The 17,410-nt window shown below is 49.7% G+C and overlaps 1 protein-coding gene across 1 annotated transcript; it reads left to right on the forward strand.

Moving 5' to 3' along the window:
* Positions 1-476: 476 nt before the first annotated feature.
* On the forward strand, positions 477-16,878 carry LOC121549242 (isthmin-2-like). Its single transcript, XM_041861095.1, has 5 exons — positions 477-907; positions 10,892-11,146; positions 12,430-12,763; positions 15,163-15,369; positions 16,125-16,878. The coding sequence occupies exons 1-5, from the start codon at positions 791-793 to the stop codon at positions 16,640-16,642; spliced, it is 1,431 nt and encodes a 476-aa protein (XP_041717029.1). The 5' UTR covers positions 477-790; the 3' UTR covers positions 16,643-16,878.
* Positions 16,879-17,410: the final 532 nt, after the last annotated feature.

The following is a 17,410-nucleotide window of genomic DNA, read 5'->3' on the forward strand; positions in this document are numbered from 1 at the left end:
ATCGCCCTTCAATCCCTCCATTTGGGAAACTGGACCCCCTTGATTTGTGAGCATCTCTTTTCTACCAAACAGCAGTGTAGAAGCTGTGAACTGATGAAGTCAGAGAGTGGTACCAGGTTTCCTTCTGAACCAGAGCTGCAGCACACTCATCCCGGGACAAGCTGCATCGTGGCTAAGGGACCTCAATTGGATAATGGATCAGAGATCAAACGCATACAGGCTATTCTCAACTCCAGATGTGATTGTATTGGTAGAAAACATCCACTCAACCATAACGAAATGTAGCCAACTCTTTTAACCTAGTTCAATAAACCGTCCACCGGTGCGGACTGAGAGAGTGCATGGTCTGCGCGTAGCACTCTGTGCGTGGCACTCTATGCATCTTTGGTACATATAGCCCAAGTTGGTCTGGTTATATCCGGAAGCTTGAAGAGCGCACATTGACCTAGACGCGCAATACAGGCAGACAGCGAAAGGATAAATCAGTCGCATCCTAGTGCGGCAGCGGGATACAGATTTTGCGTCGCATGCCATCGGACATTAGAGCGCATCTCTATCAAGAGGACGACTCTGAAGCTGTTCTGGCTGGTTGAATGGGTGACTTTCTTCTGTCTGGTTCAATGGGGGACTTGCTCGGAACGAAACACGTTTTGGACTAGAACAACCACCGATGAGGACATAAAAGAAAGTTTCGCTCGCAAAATAAATAATTTAAGTTAAAGAAAACGTGGGATAGATTGAGTACCGCAAATACTGTTACTTGGTCTTAGTTGAAACTTCAATTGATAAAATGTTTCTAGTCGGAGGGAGATGTCTGACAATGCTAATCGTTTTAGTACTTGTCATTGGGTTGGTGATTAGCTTTCCCACCAAACACCACAAACTCCACAACGGTGTTTTTTTGGAGGTAAGCAACTTTTCTCTTGATTATTTTCTTCTAGATTTTAGGTAAATAATACGTTCCAAATGTCTCAGGATTTGGATATGAAACAAATTATTAAATTGTATTTAAATGAATTGAGCTGATGTAAATTATCCTCTACGAAATTAATTAAATACTTTACGCAATAGCCTAATATAATAGGTTATTTGTTGTCAGTTATCTCTTCAAATTGAATTGAATAACTTTAATTTATCCACAGAGAGGATCTGTTCTCGTGCCAATGAAACTTACTGGAGTGTATGACATATTCTGAATTGTAATTAACTTCAGTTACAAAAGTTAACCTTCTAACAAACCAAATCAAAGAATCACAGACTGACAATGTTGTACCTAACATTATGCTACACTGCCAGTTGACCCCTTAGCCATGAATCAATGGAAATCTGTATCAATAAATCTCTAGGGCCTTGGGGTAAAGGGTTGTTCAGCGTTTCTCCATGTATAGTAAGGTATCTAGGCATCAAGAGAAGGTCATTCTGAGCTGCACGGAGCAGCATAGTATTACAGACAGCCTCCTCTTCTACAGCAGCTATAATAGATAGGCTTGCTGAATTCCATTTGAAGCAAATATCTATCTGTAAGAGGATCCAATGGAGGTGTTTGTGCGGCTCATGGACATATATGGGTTTACAATCCTGTGTGTGTGTGTGTGTGTGTGTGTGTGTGTGTGTGTGTGTGTGTGTGTGTGTGTGTGTGTGTGTGTGTGTGTGTGTGTAGGGGCCTTGAAGGTCACCATGAACAGAATCAGATGTAGAATGAAAGAAAGGTGTAAACAGACAGATTCCAGATCTCTATGAAGTCGTTCCTCTGTACTTTCTCTCCCCTGGGTTTCCTTCAATGGATGCCCTGTTGATGTCCTGATGCCCATAGCCTATAACTGATTGATGATTTATGTCAGTTGGACGTCAAACAGACGCGAAACAGTGAGGGAGAGAGACTGAGAGAGAGCGAGAGAGGGGAGTGAGAGAGTGGGCGAGAGAGAGAGAGAGAGAGAGAGAGAGAGAGAGAGAGAGAGAGCATGATGTGGTGCTGGTGGTGGTAATGAGTGTGCGTTTTGGGCACCATTGACCCTGTGCCACCATGGTGACTGTATCTTTCCTGGTGACCTGGTAGATGCCAGTCTAACCAGGTAGAGGAGGGGCTGGTTTGTACAGTTGAGGAGCGAGAGGCACAATAGCAACTGCTTACATAACCCTAACCCAAACCTTACCCTAACTCAGCAGGGTTAGAGGAACCCTCAGCAGATCTCTCTCACCCTGGAATAAGGTCAGAGGTCAGGGTTTTCCCTCATCATGGGGGGCCGAGGAGGGGTGTAGAATGTGGAGTGTGCATGGCCTGGTTCCCAAATATTGTGACCTGTTCGCTCTACCTATCTGTTTTCTCTCCCTCCCTCTCCTTGCCTCTTCCCTCTTTCAAGGCTTGCATAAAAAAAAAAAAAAAAATCCAAGAGGCGATCAAAGGGCCCCATAGTTTATTGTTCTTCTGTAATGGTTTGGAAAGGGCCAAGTGCAGAGGCCTTTCATATCTGTGGACACATAAATCAGGCATGCCTGCCACACTGCCCGCCCGCCTGCCCTCAGTCCCTCCCTCCCTACCTCCCTCCCTGCCTCCCTGCCTCCCTGCCCTCCCTCCCTCCCTCCCTCCCTCCCTCCCTCCCTCCCTCCCTCCCTTCCTTCCTGCCTCCCTCCCTGCCTCCCTCCCTGCCGCCTGTGTTGTGTGTGTCGGAAAGGCCAGGACTCCCACGGCTGCACAGCCATAGTGGCCCGTAAAGACAGACCACATACCATCAACCAATACGCCTTTGATCATCAGGGGAGCCTCTCTGCAGAGAGAGAGAGAGAGAGAAGGAGAGAGAGGACAGTGGGATCAGAGAGAAAGAGGGGGGAGAGAGAGAGAGAGGAGGAGGAGAAGAGTGATATATAAGGAAACTGAATACAGGATCCAGATGTGTAAAAAGCCGAGATGAGGAAGGTGTGAAAATATGTGTCCCTTCTTGACTCCAGTCTTAAAGTCGTGTCAGCGTGTGTGTGGATGTGGGAATCCATGTGTGTCTCACCTGTGATGCGTGATTTGAAGGAGTCAGGCGCAGGAGGGCAAATCACAGTATACAGAGTTTATTCCGTAATCCAGCGTAACCAGTCCAGTGCGCAAAACAGGAGCACTGGAACAAACATGCACACGGGGAAAATACCCCGGCAATACAAAATACTGAGCTCAACCGAGCTACTAATCCTCACAATGAACAATCACCCACAAGGACAAGGGGGCAGAGGGAACACTTAAACACATACTAATGAGGGGAATATGAACCAGGTGTGTGTAATTGACAAGACAAGACAAATGGAATGATGAGATAGGAAGCGGCAGTGGCTAGAAGGCCGGTGACGACGAACGCCGAAGCCTGCTCGAACAAGGAAGGGAGGCAGCTTCGGAGGAAGTCGTGACCGTACCCCCTCCCCCCCTTGACGCACAGCCCCAGCAGCGGGGATGGCCAGGAGGACGCTGAGCAGGGCGAGCCGGATGGCGACGGTGGAAATCCCGCAACAGGGAGGGATCGAGGATATCCCTCACCGGGACCCAGCACCGTTCCTCCGGACCATACCCCTCCCACTCCACGAGATACTGAAGGCCCCCCACCCGACGCCTTGAATCCAGGATGGAACAGACGGAGTACGCCGGGGCCCTGAGGAGAGACACATGAAACGAGGGGTTAATACGGTAATCATGGGGGAGTAATAACCTATAGGTAACCTTGATTCTCCTCAGGACTTTGAACGGCCCCACAAATCGCGGGCTCAGCTTCCGGCAGGGCAGGCGGAGGGGCAGATTCCGTGTCGAGAGCCAGACCCGATCACTCGGTACAAAGACGGGGCCTCACTGCGGTGGCGTTCAGCGTTGGCCTTCTGACGACGCACAGCGCGTTGGAGGTGGACGTGGGCAGCGTCCCACGTCTACTCTACGCGCCGAAACCAGTCATCCACCTGAGGAGCCTCGGTCTGGCTCTGGTGCCACGGTGCCAGAACCAGTTGGTAACCTAAAACACATTGGAATGGCGTTAGGTTAGTGGAGGAGTGACGGAGAGAGTTCTGTGCATATTCAGCCCATGGCAAGAACACCGACCACTCCCCCGGCCGGTCCTGGCAGTAGGACCGCAGGAACCTACCCACATCCTGATTTACCCGTTCCACCAGCCCATTAGACTCGGGGTGGAAACCAGAGGTTAGGCTGACCGAGACCCCCAGACGTTCCATGAACGCCTTCCAGACCTTGGATGTGAACTGGGGACCCCGGTCAGACACTATATCCTCTGGTACCCTGTAGTGCCGGAAGACGTGTGTAAACAGGGCCTCCGCAGTTTGCAGGGCCGTGGGGAGACCGGGCAGAGGAAGGAGGCGGCAGGCCTTAGAAAAGCGGTCCACGACGACCAGGATGGTGGTGTTACCTTGGTAGAGGGGAAGATCGGTAAGGAAATCAACACTCTGGTGAGACCATGGTCGTTGTGGAACTGATAAAGGTTATAACTTACCCGCTGGGAGGTGCCTTGGTGCCTTACTCTGGGCGCACACCGAGCAGGAGGAGACATACACCCTCACGTCCTTAGCCAAGGTAGGCCACCAGTACTTTCCGGTCAGTAGATCAGACGGTCATGGATAAGAGCAGGCACGTACTGCAGCCCAGCTGGACACTGAGGTGGAGATGGCTCTCTGCTTAACGCCTGCTCTATATGCGCGTCCATCACCCATACTACCAGCGCCACAATGCAGGAGGACGGGAGTATGGGGGTGTTGTCTCTGGGCCGCTCCTCTGTGTCATACAGCCGTGACAATGCGTCTGCCTTCACGTTCTTCGTACCCGGGATGTATGATAGTGGGAAATCAAACCGGGTGAAGAATAGGGCCCACCTGGCCTGGCGAGGATTCAGCCTCCTCGCTGCCCAGATGTACTCCAGGTTACGGTGGTCCGTCCAGATGAGGAAAGGGTGTTTCGCCCCTTCGAGCCAATGCCTCCACACGGTCAGGGCTCGGACAACAGCCAACAGCTCCCGTTCACCAACATTGTAGTTCTGCTCCGCCGGGCTGAGCTTCTTAGAGAAGAAGGCACAGGGGTGGAGCTTGGGTGGTGTGCCCGAGCATTGAGATAGCACAGCGCCTATCCCTACCTCGGACGCATCCACCTCCACTACGAATGGTAGTGATGGATTGGGGTGGGCCAGTACCGGGGCTGAGGTGAACAGACCCCTCAGGTTACTGAAGGCACTGTCAGCCTCAGCAGACCAGCGGAGCCGGGACGGCCCACCCTTCAACAGAGATGTAATGGGAGCTGCGACTTTGCCAAAGCCCCGGATAAACCTCCGATAGTAGTTGGCGAAGCCAATAAAGCACTGCTCTTCCTTAACCGTGGTTGGAGTCGGCCAATTACACATGGCTGAAATGCGATCTCCCTCCATCTCCACACCTGAGGTGGTAATGCGGTATCCGAGGAAGGAGACGGACTGCTGTAAAAACAGACACTTTTCTGCCTTGGCATAAAGGTCATTTTCCAACAGTCGGGCCAGCACTTTGTGAACCAGGGACACATGCTCGGCGCGCGTAGTGGAATACACCACAATGTCATCTATGTAGACCACTACACCGTGACCAAGCATGTCCCGAAACACCTCGTTCACAAAGGACTGGAAGAGCCACCGTGACTGTGTCACAGAGGCTCTCCGCACTGCCAAAGCTAACTCTCTCTCCTCTGCTCTTATCCTTCTAGACCTATCTGCTGCCTTTGATACTGTGAATCATCAGATCCTCCTCTCCACCCTCTCCGAGTTGGGCATCTCCGGCGCTGCTCACTCTTGGATTGCGTCCTACCTGACAGGTCGCTCCTACCAGGTGGTGTGGCGAGAATCTGTCTCCGCACCACGTGCTCTCACCACTGGTGTCCCCCAGGGCTCAGTTCTAGGCCCTCTCCTATTCTCTCTATACACCAAGTTACTTGGCTCTGTCATATCCTCACATGATCTCTTCTATCATTGCTACGCAGACGACACACAATTAATTTTCTCCTTTCCCACTTCTAATAACCAGGTGGCGAATCGCATCTCTGCATGTCTGGCAGACATATCAGTGTGGATGTCGGATCACAACCTCAAGCTGAACCTCGGCAAGACGGAGCTGCTCTTCCTCCAGGGGAAGTACTGCCCGCTCCATGATCTCGCCATCATGGTTGACAACTCCATTGTGTCCTCCTCCCAGAGTGCAAAGAACCTTGGCGTGATCCTGGACAACACCCTGTCGTTCTCTGCTAACATCAATGCAGTGACCCGATCCTGCAGGTTCATGCTCTACAACATTCGCAGAGTATGACCCTACCTTACACAGAAAGCGGCACAGGTCCTAATCCAGGCACTTGTCATCTCCCGTCTGGATTACTGCAACTCGCTGTTGGCTGGGCTCCCTGCCTATGCCATTAAACCCTTGCAATTTATCCAGAACGCTGCAGCCCGTCTGGTGTTCAACCTTCCCAAGTTCTCTCACGTCACCCCGCTCCTCCGCACACTCCACTGGCTTCCAGTTGAATCTCACATCTACTACAAAACCATGGTGCTTGCCTACGGAGCTGTGAGGGGAACGGCACCTCCTTACCTTCAGGCTCTGATCAGACCCTACACCCAAACGAGGGCACTACGTTCATCCACCTCTGGACTGCTAGACCCCTACCTCTACGGAAGCACAGTTCCCGCTCAGCCCAGTCAAAGCTATTCGCTGCTCTGGCACCCCAATGGTGGAACAAGCTCCCCCACGACGCCAGGACAGCGGAGTCACTGACCACCTTCCGGAGAAACTTGAAACCCTACCTCTTTAAGGAATACCTGGAATAGTATAATAGTAATCATTCTACCCCCCCTTTACTACCACCGTCTTTTGTCTAAACTAACACCTGACTTATTTCACCTGCTAGCACTGACTTGTTTAAAGAAATGTACTGATTGTGATCGAGATGTAGTTGTTCCTGATAGCACTGACTTTGCTCACAGCTGCTTGTTTGAAGAAGTGTACTTACTGTGATCAAGATGTGGTTGTCCCACTGGCTATCCTAAGTTGAATGCATCAATTTGTAAGTCTCTCTGGATAAGAGCGTCTGCTAAATGACTTAAATGTAAATGTAAATGTAAGATGGATGGAGCATTCATCAAACTGTAGGGCATCACCAGGTATTCATAATGCCCCGTGGTTGTGATGAATGCTGTCTTCCACTCATCCCCCTCTCGGCCACGCACCAGGTTGTACGCACTCCGGAGATCTAATTTGGTGAAGAAGTTCGCCCCATGCATTGTCTCGATCACTGAAGGGGAGAGGATAACTAAATCGCATCGTCTCCTTGTTCAGTGATCAATAATCAATGCAAAGGCACAGACCGCCGTCTTTCTTCTTCACAAAAAATAAACTTGAGGAGGCGGGTGAAGTGGAGGGATGTATAAACCCCTGGCCTCCGTTTCAGTCTGTGACGGGGGATACACATGACTCCTGGGAGGCACAGCATCTACCCAGAGGTTTATTGCGCAATCCCCGCCCGATGAGGTGGTAACTTGGTCGCCTGCGTTTTGGAAAACGCGTGCGCCAAATCGAGGTATTCGGGGGGAACGAGCACGGTGGAGGTACTGTCTGGACTTTCCACCGTGGTTGCATCAACGGAAACACCGAGACACCTACCCTGACACTCTCGCAACCACCCTACCAAACCCAGACCCTAATGGTCGACTGTCAAGTGCTCTGATGGGGAGTGGAATGGATAGGGGAACCAATGAAATGCCTAGACTGTGTGAGAATGCCCTGTCCATAAATTTCCCAGCTGCGCCTGAATCGACTAGCGCCTTACACTGGCGAACTACAATGTGATCAGGAAAGTGGATGGGTAGGGTACAGTGCGGAGCAGAGGGGTCTGAACAAGTGTGGGTGTTCGATACCGGTGTAATGTCCCTTCAGAGTGACACTGGCGCTGTCGTCCTCCGCTCTCTCGGATCGCGGCTCCACCCAGCTCCATCAGCTCGTGATCCGAGTCAGCCGGGGTTGGAACGGGCAGACCCCCTCCAGGACGTCCTCTGGCTGCCAGCAGGTTGTCCAAATGGATGGCCATGTCCACCAGTTGCATGAAGGACAACATGGTGTCCCGGCAGGCTAGCTCCCTTCCCTTCCTCCCGCAGATGGCACCGGAAGTGGTCGATAAGGGCCCGCTCGTTCCACCCGGATCCAGCTGCTAGAGTCCGAAACTCCAAGGCGAAGTCCTGCACAGTCCTCGTCCCCTGCCTCAGGTGGACCAGCCGCTCGCACGCCTCTCGACCTTCGGACGGGTGAGCGAACTTCCCGTAGTTGTCCAACGCGCCTCCTCCTTCATTTCAGACCGCGTTGGCCCACTCCAGGGCTTTCCCAGAGAGGCAGAAGACAAGGGTGGACACCTTCTCCCGCTCCGATGGGGCCGGGCTGATGCTGGAGAAGTAGAGCTCCAGTTGGAGGAGGAATCCCTGGCAGAGAGCAGCTGTCCTGTCGAACTCCCGTGGTCGGGATATATGGATCCCTCTGGGTGCTGGGATGCGGGTGGCTGGATCCAGTTGCCCAGCTGGTCTCGACAGATCGGGTCCTCTCCTCTCCAGGCGTTGGACGACCTGGAGAACCCGATCCATCGCTTCTCCCAAGCTGGCTAGCACTGTTGAATGCTCCTGGACCCGTGCCATGACTCCAGGCATGTGCTCCTCTCCCACTGACTCCATAGTTGGTGGGTGATTCTGTGATGCGTGATTTGAAGGAGTCAGGCGCAGGAGGGTAAATCACAGTATACAGAGTTTATTCCGTAATCCAGCGTAACCAGTCCAGTGCGCAAAACAGGCGCACTGGAACAAACATTCACACGGGGAAAATACCCCGGCAATACAAAATACTGAGCTCAACCGAGCTACTAATCCTCACAATGAACAATCACCCACAAGGACAAGGGGGCAGAGGGAACACTTAAACACATACTAATGAGGGAATATGAACCAGGTGTGTGTAATTGACAAGACAAGACAAATGGAATGATGAGATATGGAGCGGCAGTGGCTAGAAGGCCGGTGACGATGAAAGCCGAAGCCTGCCCGAACAAGGAGGGGAGGCAGCTTTGGAGGAAGTCGTGACATCACCCTACTTACCCAGACAATGGAAGAGGAAAGATATTGAGTAATCAGTCTAGGCACAGATAGAAATACCAATATCTAGTTTATGATTAAACCACTCAAAAATCAGACTAATTGATTAAGTGATAAAACCAGGTCCAAGTAGAACATCAAGTCCAATTTAAATCAAATTATAAAATGGGTGGTTCGAGCCCTAAATGCTGATTCGCTGACAGCCATGGTATATCAGTCCGTATACCACATGTATGACCAAAAAATTATTTTTACTGCTCTAATTACGTTGGTAACCAGTTTATAATAGCAATAAGGCACCTCGATGGTTTGTGATATATGGACAATATACCACGGCTAAGGGCTGTGTCCAGGCACTCCGCGTTGCAACGTGCATAAGAACAGCCCTTAGGCGTGGTATATTGGCCATATACCACACCCCCTCTGGCCTTATTGCTTAAATATAGAACACCAAGTCCAATTAAATCAAAATATAGAACACCAGGTCCAATTAAATCAAAATATAGAACACCAGGTCCAATTAAATCAAAATACAGAACACCATTCAAACTGCACAAAGAAGGAAGACAAGTCCTAACGTGTTTGGAACCATGTAATGGCCATCCCCTAATTCTCAGAGGGACCTGACAAGGCCCAGAGGAGGTCTTCAGGATCCTCCTCTTTCTCTCTTCAGTAAAGAGCCAATAATGTTTGACAGGGGTTGCCTCTAAATGGTGACCACGTGTTCTCATGGTTGGATCAGATCTGACCGAGCAACAGGCCGACTTTTTTTTATGGGACAATTGCAGCCACTGAGAAAGTACAGTCTGTTCTCGGGCCCATAACCAACTGTTCTGTCACCACTCAGCCAGTGGGACCAAGTCCTGTCAGATGTTTAGGCTCTTTATTGGCACTTTGGATACTGGCTGAATTAAACGCTTTGAGTCGTAGAAGATACCCTTACCTGACCTTAGATCAATTTCTAGTGGCAACTTGATCCAAAGAAGGATGGTTGACATTTACATTTGAGTCATTTAGCAGACGCTCTTATCCAGAGCGATTTACAGTTAGTGCGTTTTTTCGTCAATAAAGTAGCTATCAGCAAAGTCAGAGCTAGACGATGTTCACGTTGTCACAGACAGGTGGCTGATGGGTAGACAGAGTAAGGAAGACCTTAGGGAGAACTACGGCTTCCTGTCTGTTGAGTGTAGCTGCACAACGTTTACATGTTAGTTATTAGCAGACGCTCTTATCCAGAGCGAGTTACAGGAGCAATTAGGGTTAAGGGCCTTTCACAAGGCTTGGGGATTTGACCCAGCGACCTTTAGGTTACTGGCCCAACGCTCTTAACCGCTAGGCTACCTGCCGCCCTAGGGCAGGGCAGGGCACAGCAGGTTGAAACACAGGGCCAGCCTGCCCACCATCCCAGGGGTACCACGACTCCAAAGCTCTCTCATTAAAACTAGAGAATCTGGCACAGGCTCCTCTTTGTCAGAGGCCTGGATGCCAGGGCTCTGGCTGCTATGGGAAACAAATGAGAAGCAGACGGATGGACGGGGTTTGGTTGGTTGGTTGGTCTGCTGGTTTGTTGCCCCAATGGTTTCTAGGAGCTCTGTCACTAAGTCATAGCATGGTGTAAATGTTTTTCCTGGGAAAGTAGCTAAAGCAAGTATCCTTTGTGTCTTAAACCAGCCAGTAGCCACTGTATTGTTTATGATTAATGTCATCAAGGTCTTCAGAACGGTCCAGTCCACTATATTTCATCATGATGCTTAATTGAGGTGTCCTATCTTTTTCCTCAGGATCGTGCTCAGCTGCCCATCAGTGGGGTCCATCATGGACCGGAGGCCCTGGAGCAGCAGAACCAGGTCCAGAGCCTCCTCCCCCCCGTCACTGAGCACCGCCACAAGAGGAGGTGGTCCCACTCCCAGCACCGCTCCGTAGGGGTTCTGCCCCAGCCAGAGCCTGAGGAGGAGATCAAGCCCTTCGTTCTGGACCTGAAGAACTTCCCTGAACTGGCCAACGCAGACATCAGCTCTCAGAACCCCAACATCCAGGTTTGGTGATGATAATTGATTTGATTTTTATAATGCTTTTCTAGACCCTCAAAGCTATTTACATTTGTAAGGGGGAAACTCACCTAATCTAAATAATAAATAATATGTATATAAATAATATATATGCCATTAAGCAGACGCTTTTATCCAAAGCGACTTACAGTCATGCGTGCATACATTTTAAATATTGGTGGTCCCAGGAATCAAACCCAGAATAATGGTGTTGCAAGCGCCATGCTCTACCAAGCGCCATACTCTACCAACAATGCATAGCACCCTGGTAAAGCAGGGAAGAGCAATGAGTATAGCGATCCTTTATCTTGATTCCATTCTATGGTGAGGAGTTTCTACTTGGCATGAGTGGCAATTCAGCAGAACAAGACAGTAGCTACTTTCACATTGCATAAATAGTTCCAGTCTCCACCTTCAGTTCTTCCATTTCCTGTGTTTCCTCCAGCGATTAGCCTCAATGTCTTCAGCATGTCCTTTCCTGTGATTCCTCCAGCGATTAGCCTCAATGTCTTCAGCATGTCCTTTCCTGTGATTCCTCCAGCGACTAGCCTCAATGTCTTCAGCATGTCCTTTCCTGTGATTCCTCCACCGATTAACCTCAATGTCTTCAGCATCTAATTTCTTGTGATTCCTCCAGCGATTAGCCTCAAGATCTTCAGCATGTCCTTCTGTTCAACTCATCTCAATCTCACGGTAGTTAGTTCCATCTACTGGTCGATGTGGTTAGCTGGAGCTGGATGTACTGACCCCATGCAGGCTGGCTCTGCCCTCTTATGGTCTCTCCATGTTGCCTGGTCCTGACATCTACTATGGGAGTGAGCTAACGTACAGATTGAGTCATACAGTAGTGCCTACCAGTCTAATGAGATGTAGTTAAGCATAACAAACACTGACATCTCTCTTGCTCCAAGATGGGAGGAAGTGGGATCTTCTGACTGAGTGCTCACTGCTCATCTCATGTCTGACTGGTTAAGTCAGAGCTATAAATTAGGCAAGTCAATCCCCTGGTACTTCTGGAAGTTGGGAAATGTGCCATCAGTGAATTTGGTAAACATCTCTTGCTTCCATTGTGGTTTTCTAATAACGTTTAGATGTTAAGTTTTGCGTGCATCCTCCTTCTATTGAAAGTCTGTCTTTTTGTGAAGTAAGTGTTCAACTTTGTAGGACAAGTTGTAGCCATCTTAGCATGTCCAGGGAATCAATATAAATATCATGCTTCCACATAGAGCAATGGTTCTCTAAATTATTCACTCTCCTTTCCTCCATCGCAGGTGACCATAGAGGTGGTGGATGACCCTAACATGGAGTTAGAGATGGATCTGGTCAAGGACTGGATCCCCCCGTCCTCCCCGTCCACTGTAGATCGGCCGGGGGGTAAGAAGCTGTTCTGGCCCTTGTTCTGGGGATACACAGACGCTGACTCCAGCGAGGATGGGACGGGCCGCTCAGGGCCGGAGGAGACTGGAGAGGAAGAGGAGAAAGAGGAGGAAGGGGAGGAAGATTACCTGTTGGAGTATGGTAGCGAAGAGCCCCTCCCCAGCGGAGTTGGAGGTGACTGGGACAGTCGCTGGAACGAGGGTTGGGACGCTACGCAGAGCCACTATGGTGAGGCTTCTTCTGTTCGCTAAGTGGCAGAGTATCTGGCTAGCTGTCACCCATGCCAATGGCTTCCAGGCCAAAGTCTTTCAAAGAAATTGCCCTAATTGGAGAATCTGAAAAAGACCGGTGATCTCTGATCCACTTTTGCCTGCCTCAGAGTAGGGGATCATTATAAGATGGATGTTACTGTTTTGAAATAGTGGGAGGCAAAGTGAAAGAAAGAGATTCATAGGATTCACAGAGAAATGTCAAAAAGTGATTAGTTAGCAAAGAGACAGAGAGACAGCGGGAGAGAGAAGGGGCTGAGGACTGTGGCAGGGCGGCAGGCTGTACTGACTGAGGACTGTGGCAGGGCGGCAGGGCTGTACTGACTGAGCGAGCGAGAGAGCTCTGCTCTGCAAGCACTCGACCATCAGGCCCATTGTGGAGCTCCAGCCTTTGAAGTGGACACTGGGTCCCAACTCGCAGCTCGCTGTGGAGGCCTGCTGTCTTTTGAAGACGGGCCTGATGCGCTCGCTAATGGCAGCATGAGCCTGTTCCCCCGGACGGACAGAACAGCCCACTGCTTGTGTACAATTAGAGGGCAGATTGGGAACAGGGGATGACAGGGGCCATTCGGCTGGGTCTTTCATCCTCTCTCCGGGCCCCACAGACCCCCAGACCCTGGCTCGGCCCTCTGCCTTAGGCGGCAAGGCCTTTTGAGCCTGTTCAAGAATTCGGGGGCTTTCAGGGACGTGGATAACATTTACGCCTCTATTGTTTTTTGTTTCTCTTAATTCTCAGTCCGTTTTCTCCCTGTGCATGATGGGAAAAGAGCATAACACTTTCTGGCTGAACAGCCAGGCAGCTTTTTTCAGCCCCGTAAACCACAGCAGAGCCATGCAGCTTTATTCAGCCCTGTAGACAACAGCAGAGCCATGAAGCTTAATTCAAGTGAGAGAAGGGCTGCAGCTTCATAATGTAACTGAATGTCCACTTAGAGAAGGGCTGCAGCTTTAGCCCCAGGGGCGGCAGGTAGCTTAGTGGGTAAGAGCGTTGAGCCAGTAACCGAAAGGTCGCTAGGTGAAAAATCTGTCGATGTGCCCTTAAGCAAGGCACTTAACCCTAATTGCTCCTGTAAGTCGCTGAATGTCCACTTAGAGAAGGGCTGCAGCTTCATAATGTAACTGAATGTGTAGACGATGACCCTGTTTAATTCTAAGTCGTGACATTTTTATTAGCCTCCTCTACCCTTCAGATCAGCATTTAGATTCAAAACGAAGAGACAAGCAAATGCTCTGAACATCAAAGCTCAACGAGCCCAAACTCTAGCTATGTTGATCACAACATACAGTGTGATGTAAATGAGTATGTGGCTGTGTGTATTCAGTGTGTATACACGTATCAACCTTGACTGTCACTGAATGAGGTGCATGTGGTCTAGGAACAGGGCAACAGTGTTTATTAAGTGGTCAGATCTGATGGCTTTTAGTGAACATAAAGTATGTCAGTCAGACTAGCGTAACGTTGGGGCTTCCCTTCTGTAATTAAAATCGCTCCTGAGAAGAGTCTATTTCCTGTGTTCTGGCTGCATGGTGAGCTGGCAGCGCCACAAGGGACCCAGCTGCACCGTCACCAAAGCTGCCATTTCTGCGCACACCTCATCTCGTCGGTAATCGAGGGCGGACATGTTTTCAGTATCATTAACACCAGACTCAAACCTTTCAGAAGGCAGATAGCTTCAGCCTAACCTAGTTCCTCCTCTCTGATTTGTCAGGAGGCTACGTTACAGGACTATATGGCTGCTGGGAAAGGTTAGACCAGAGGAGCATTATACTGTACATAGAAAAGCCTTGTTATGGATTTGGAATTTGTTGTCATGGAACAAAAATATTAAATAGGATTTCAGGTAAATTCACTTTAAGTAATGTGGATGTTAAGGGATTAGTTAAAGGAGTTTTAAGAGGTTATTTACTTATCCTTGTAATATCTACAGTCTAGCTTCTGGCTCATACGTCAGTGCAGTAAATGCATCTAAACCAAATCTAGCTTTGTTTCTCAGCATGATTCACCATAATCACTGTTTACTATGATAACTTCCCCTTCCTGTCCACTCCTAATTAACCCTTTCAAGTTGTTTTCCTTTTCCTTGATGGCTCGTTAAGCACAGGTGGTGAACAAGCAAAATGCTTTTAATTGGAGTTCTACACAGTTAGGACGTAGCCTAGTTAGGAAATCCCACATCTGGGAGAGAAATTAAACTCTTACTGATTAGAGAGTAATCATGTGATGTGGGAGAATTGTGTGTGTGTGTGTGTGTGTGTGTGTGTGTGTGTGTGTGTGTGTGTGTGTTACCCATAAAATGTAAAACAGCTTAAATAGGAGAAGCACTATACATCTAATGAGTTTTGTTTTGTCCCCCACAGAGGAAGAAACGGAGGAGTGGAGTGCCTGGTCTCCGTGCTCTGTCACCTGTGGTCATGGAGAGAGGGAAAGGACCCGGTCCTGTGGTTACTCCTGCACCCTGACAGAGGCCTCCAAATGTGACATGGAGCCTTGTCCAGACGATGGCAACACTGTGGCTGAACCTTTCCCCTTCCAGATGGAGAATGGCACTGAATCTTTTGGCACAGGTACGTGGAATACCCTTTTTTGTTTTACACCTGGCAAAAATATAATATAACAGAACAGAGCAGAAAAGAACAGAACAGGGCAGAACAGAATAGAACAGGGCAGAATAGAACAGGGCAGAATAGAACAGGGCAGAACAGAATAGAACAGAATAGAACAGGGCAGAATAGAACAGGGCAGACCAGAATAGAACAGAGCAGAACAGGACAGAATAGAACAGAGCAGAACAGAACAGGACAGAACAGAACTGGGCAGAGCAGAACAGAGCAGAACAGAACAGAACAGAGCAGAACAGAACAGAATAGAGCAGAATAGAACAGAACAGGGCAGAACAGAACAGGGCAGGGCAGAACAGAATAGAATAGAACAGAGCAGAGCAGAACAGAACAGAACAGAACAGGGCAGAACAGAACAGAAGAGAACAGGGCAGGGCAGAACAGAGCAGAACAGAATAGAACAGAGAAAAACAGAACAGAACAGGGCAAAACAGAATAGAATAGAACAGAACAGAACAGGGCAGAACAGAGCAGAACAGAACAGGGCAGAACAGAATAGAACAGAACAGAGCAGAGCAGAACAGAACAGGGCAGAACAGAACAGAACAGAATAGAACAGAGCAGGGCAGAACAGAGCAGAACAGAACAGGGCAGAACAGAATAGAACAGAACAGAACAGAATAGAACAGAACAGGGCAGAACAGAAATAACTATGTAATTAGATGGTAATTGACACAATGGCCTCCCACTACTCCCTTTAGATGTGGACACCTGTGAGAAATGGCTGAACTGTAAGAGCAAATTTCTCCAGAGGTACCTCAACCAGGTCCTGTCAGAACTACCCAGCTGCCCCTGCACTTACCCCTCGGCCACCCCCTACACCGTGGTCAGCGTCTTCGACGAGGGACACGGCCGGACCTTCCGTTGGCGTGACGCCAGCGGCCCTAAAGAACGCCTGGACATCTACAAACCCTCGGCGAGGACTTGCATCCGCTCGTCCCTCTCCGGCGACGTCGCCACGCTCGCTGCGCAGCACTGTTGCTACGACAACCGCGGCCGTTTGATCACGCGGGGGAAGGGTGCGGGAACGCCCAACCTGATCAGCACGGAGTTCTCCCCGGAGCTCCACTTCAAGGTGGACGTGCTGCCCTGGATCCTGTGTAAAGGGGACTGGAGCCACTTCCACGTGGTGCGGCCGCCCAACAATGGGCTGGTCTGCCCGGAGAACCCCCACCAGGACGTGTTCATGAACGAGCTGGAGGAGGCCCGGGAGTACTGAGAACGCAGGCAGCTAAAACTACACTACCCAGAATGTGCCAGAACAGTGGGGTCCAATCCTAACTTGAGAAGAGGGAGTAGGACTGTTTTGCATTGCATTGAAGTCAATAGGAGGTTTGGGGATTGTGAAGTTTAGGTGCAAGTTAGGATTTGGCACATTAAACATCATGCAACCAGGCCCAACAGAACAGAACTTAATTGAACTGAACAATAAAAAGACGCAGTCCTGCCGACATGGTCATGGTCTCTCTCTCTCTCTCTCTCTCTCTCTCTCTCTCTCGCTCTCTCTCTCTCTCGCTCTCTCTCTCTCTCGCTCTCTCGCTCTCTCGCTCTCTCTCTCTCTCTCTCTCTCTCTCTCTCTCTCTCTCTCTCTCTCTCTCTCTCTCTCTCTCTCTCTCTCTCTCTCTCTCTCTCTCTCTCTCTCTCTCTCTCTCTCTCTCTCTCTCTCTCTCTCTCTCTCTCTCTCTCTCTCTCTCTCTCTCTCTCTCTCTCTCTCTCTCTCTCTCTCTCTCTCTCTCTCTCTCTCTCTCTCTCTCTCTCTCTCTCTCTCTCTCTCTCTCTCTCTCTCTCTCTCTCTCTCTCTCTCTCTCTCTCTCTCTCTCCTCCCCTCCCCCCGTGTGTATGCAAGCATGATGTTGTCGTCTAGCCTGTTGATGGTGTCTGTCTGTGTGACTGACCATCAGTTAACACGTTATGTAATCAGATTACTTTTATGAGTAACGAGGTACTTTTTCAAATTGGGTAATACACTACATGACCAAAAGTATGT

Source organism: Coregonus clupeaformis, chromosome 33 (genome assembly GCF_020615455.1).
Source record: "Coregonus clupeaformis isolate EN_2021a chromosome 33, ASM2061545v1, whole genome shotgun sequence".
In the NCBI taxonomy this organism is placed as follows: Eukaryota; Metazoa; Chordata; class Actinopteri; order Salmoniformes; family Salmonidae; genus Coregonus; species Coregonus clupeaformis.

Bases quoted from the DNA above. Each gene is read 5' to 3' on its own strand.
- LOC121549242 (XM_041861095.1), top strand. From the start codon at position 791: ATGTTTCTAGTCGGAGGGAGATGTCTGACAATGCTAATCGTTTTAGTA. The intron at 11,147-12,429 runs GTTTGGTGATGA...CCTCCATCGCAG, and splicing joins CTCAGAACCCCAACATCCAG to GTGACCATAGAGGTGGTGGA. The intron at 12,764-15,162 runs GTGAGGCTTCTT...TGTCCCCCACAG, and splicing joins CGCTACGCAGAGCCACTATG to AGGAAGAAACGGAGGAGTGG.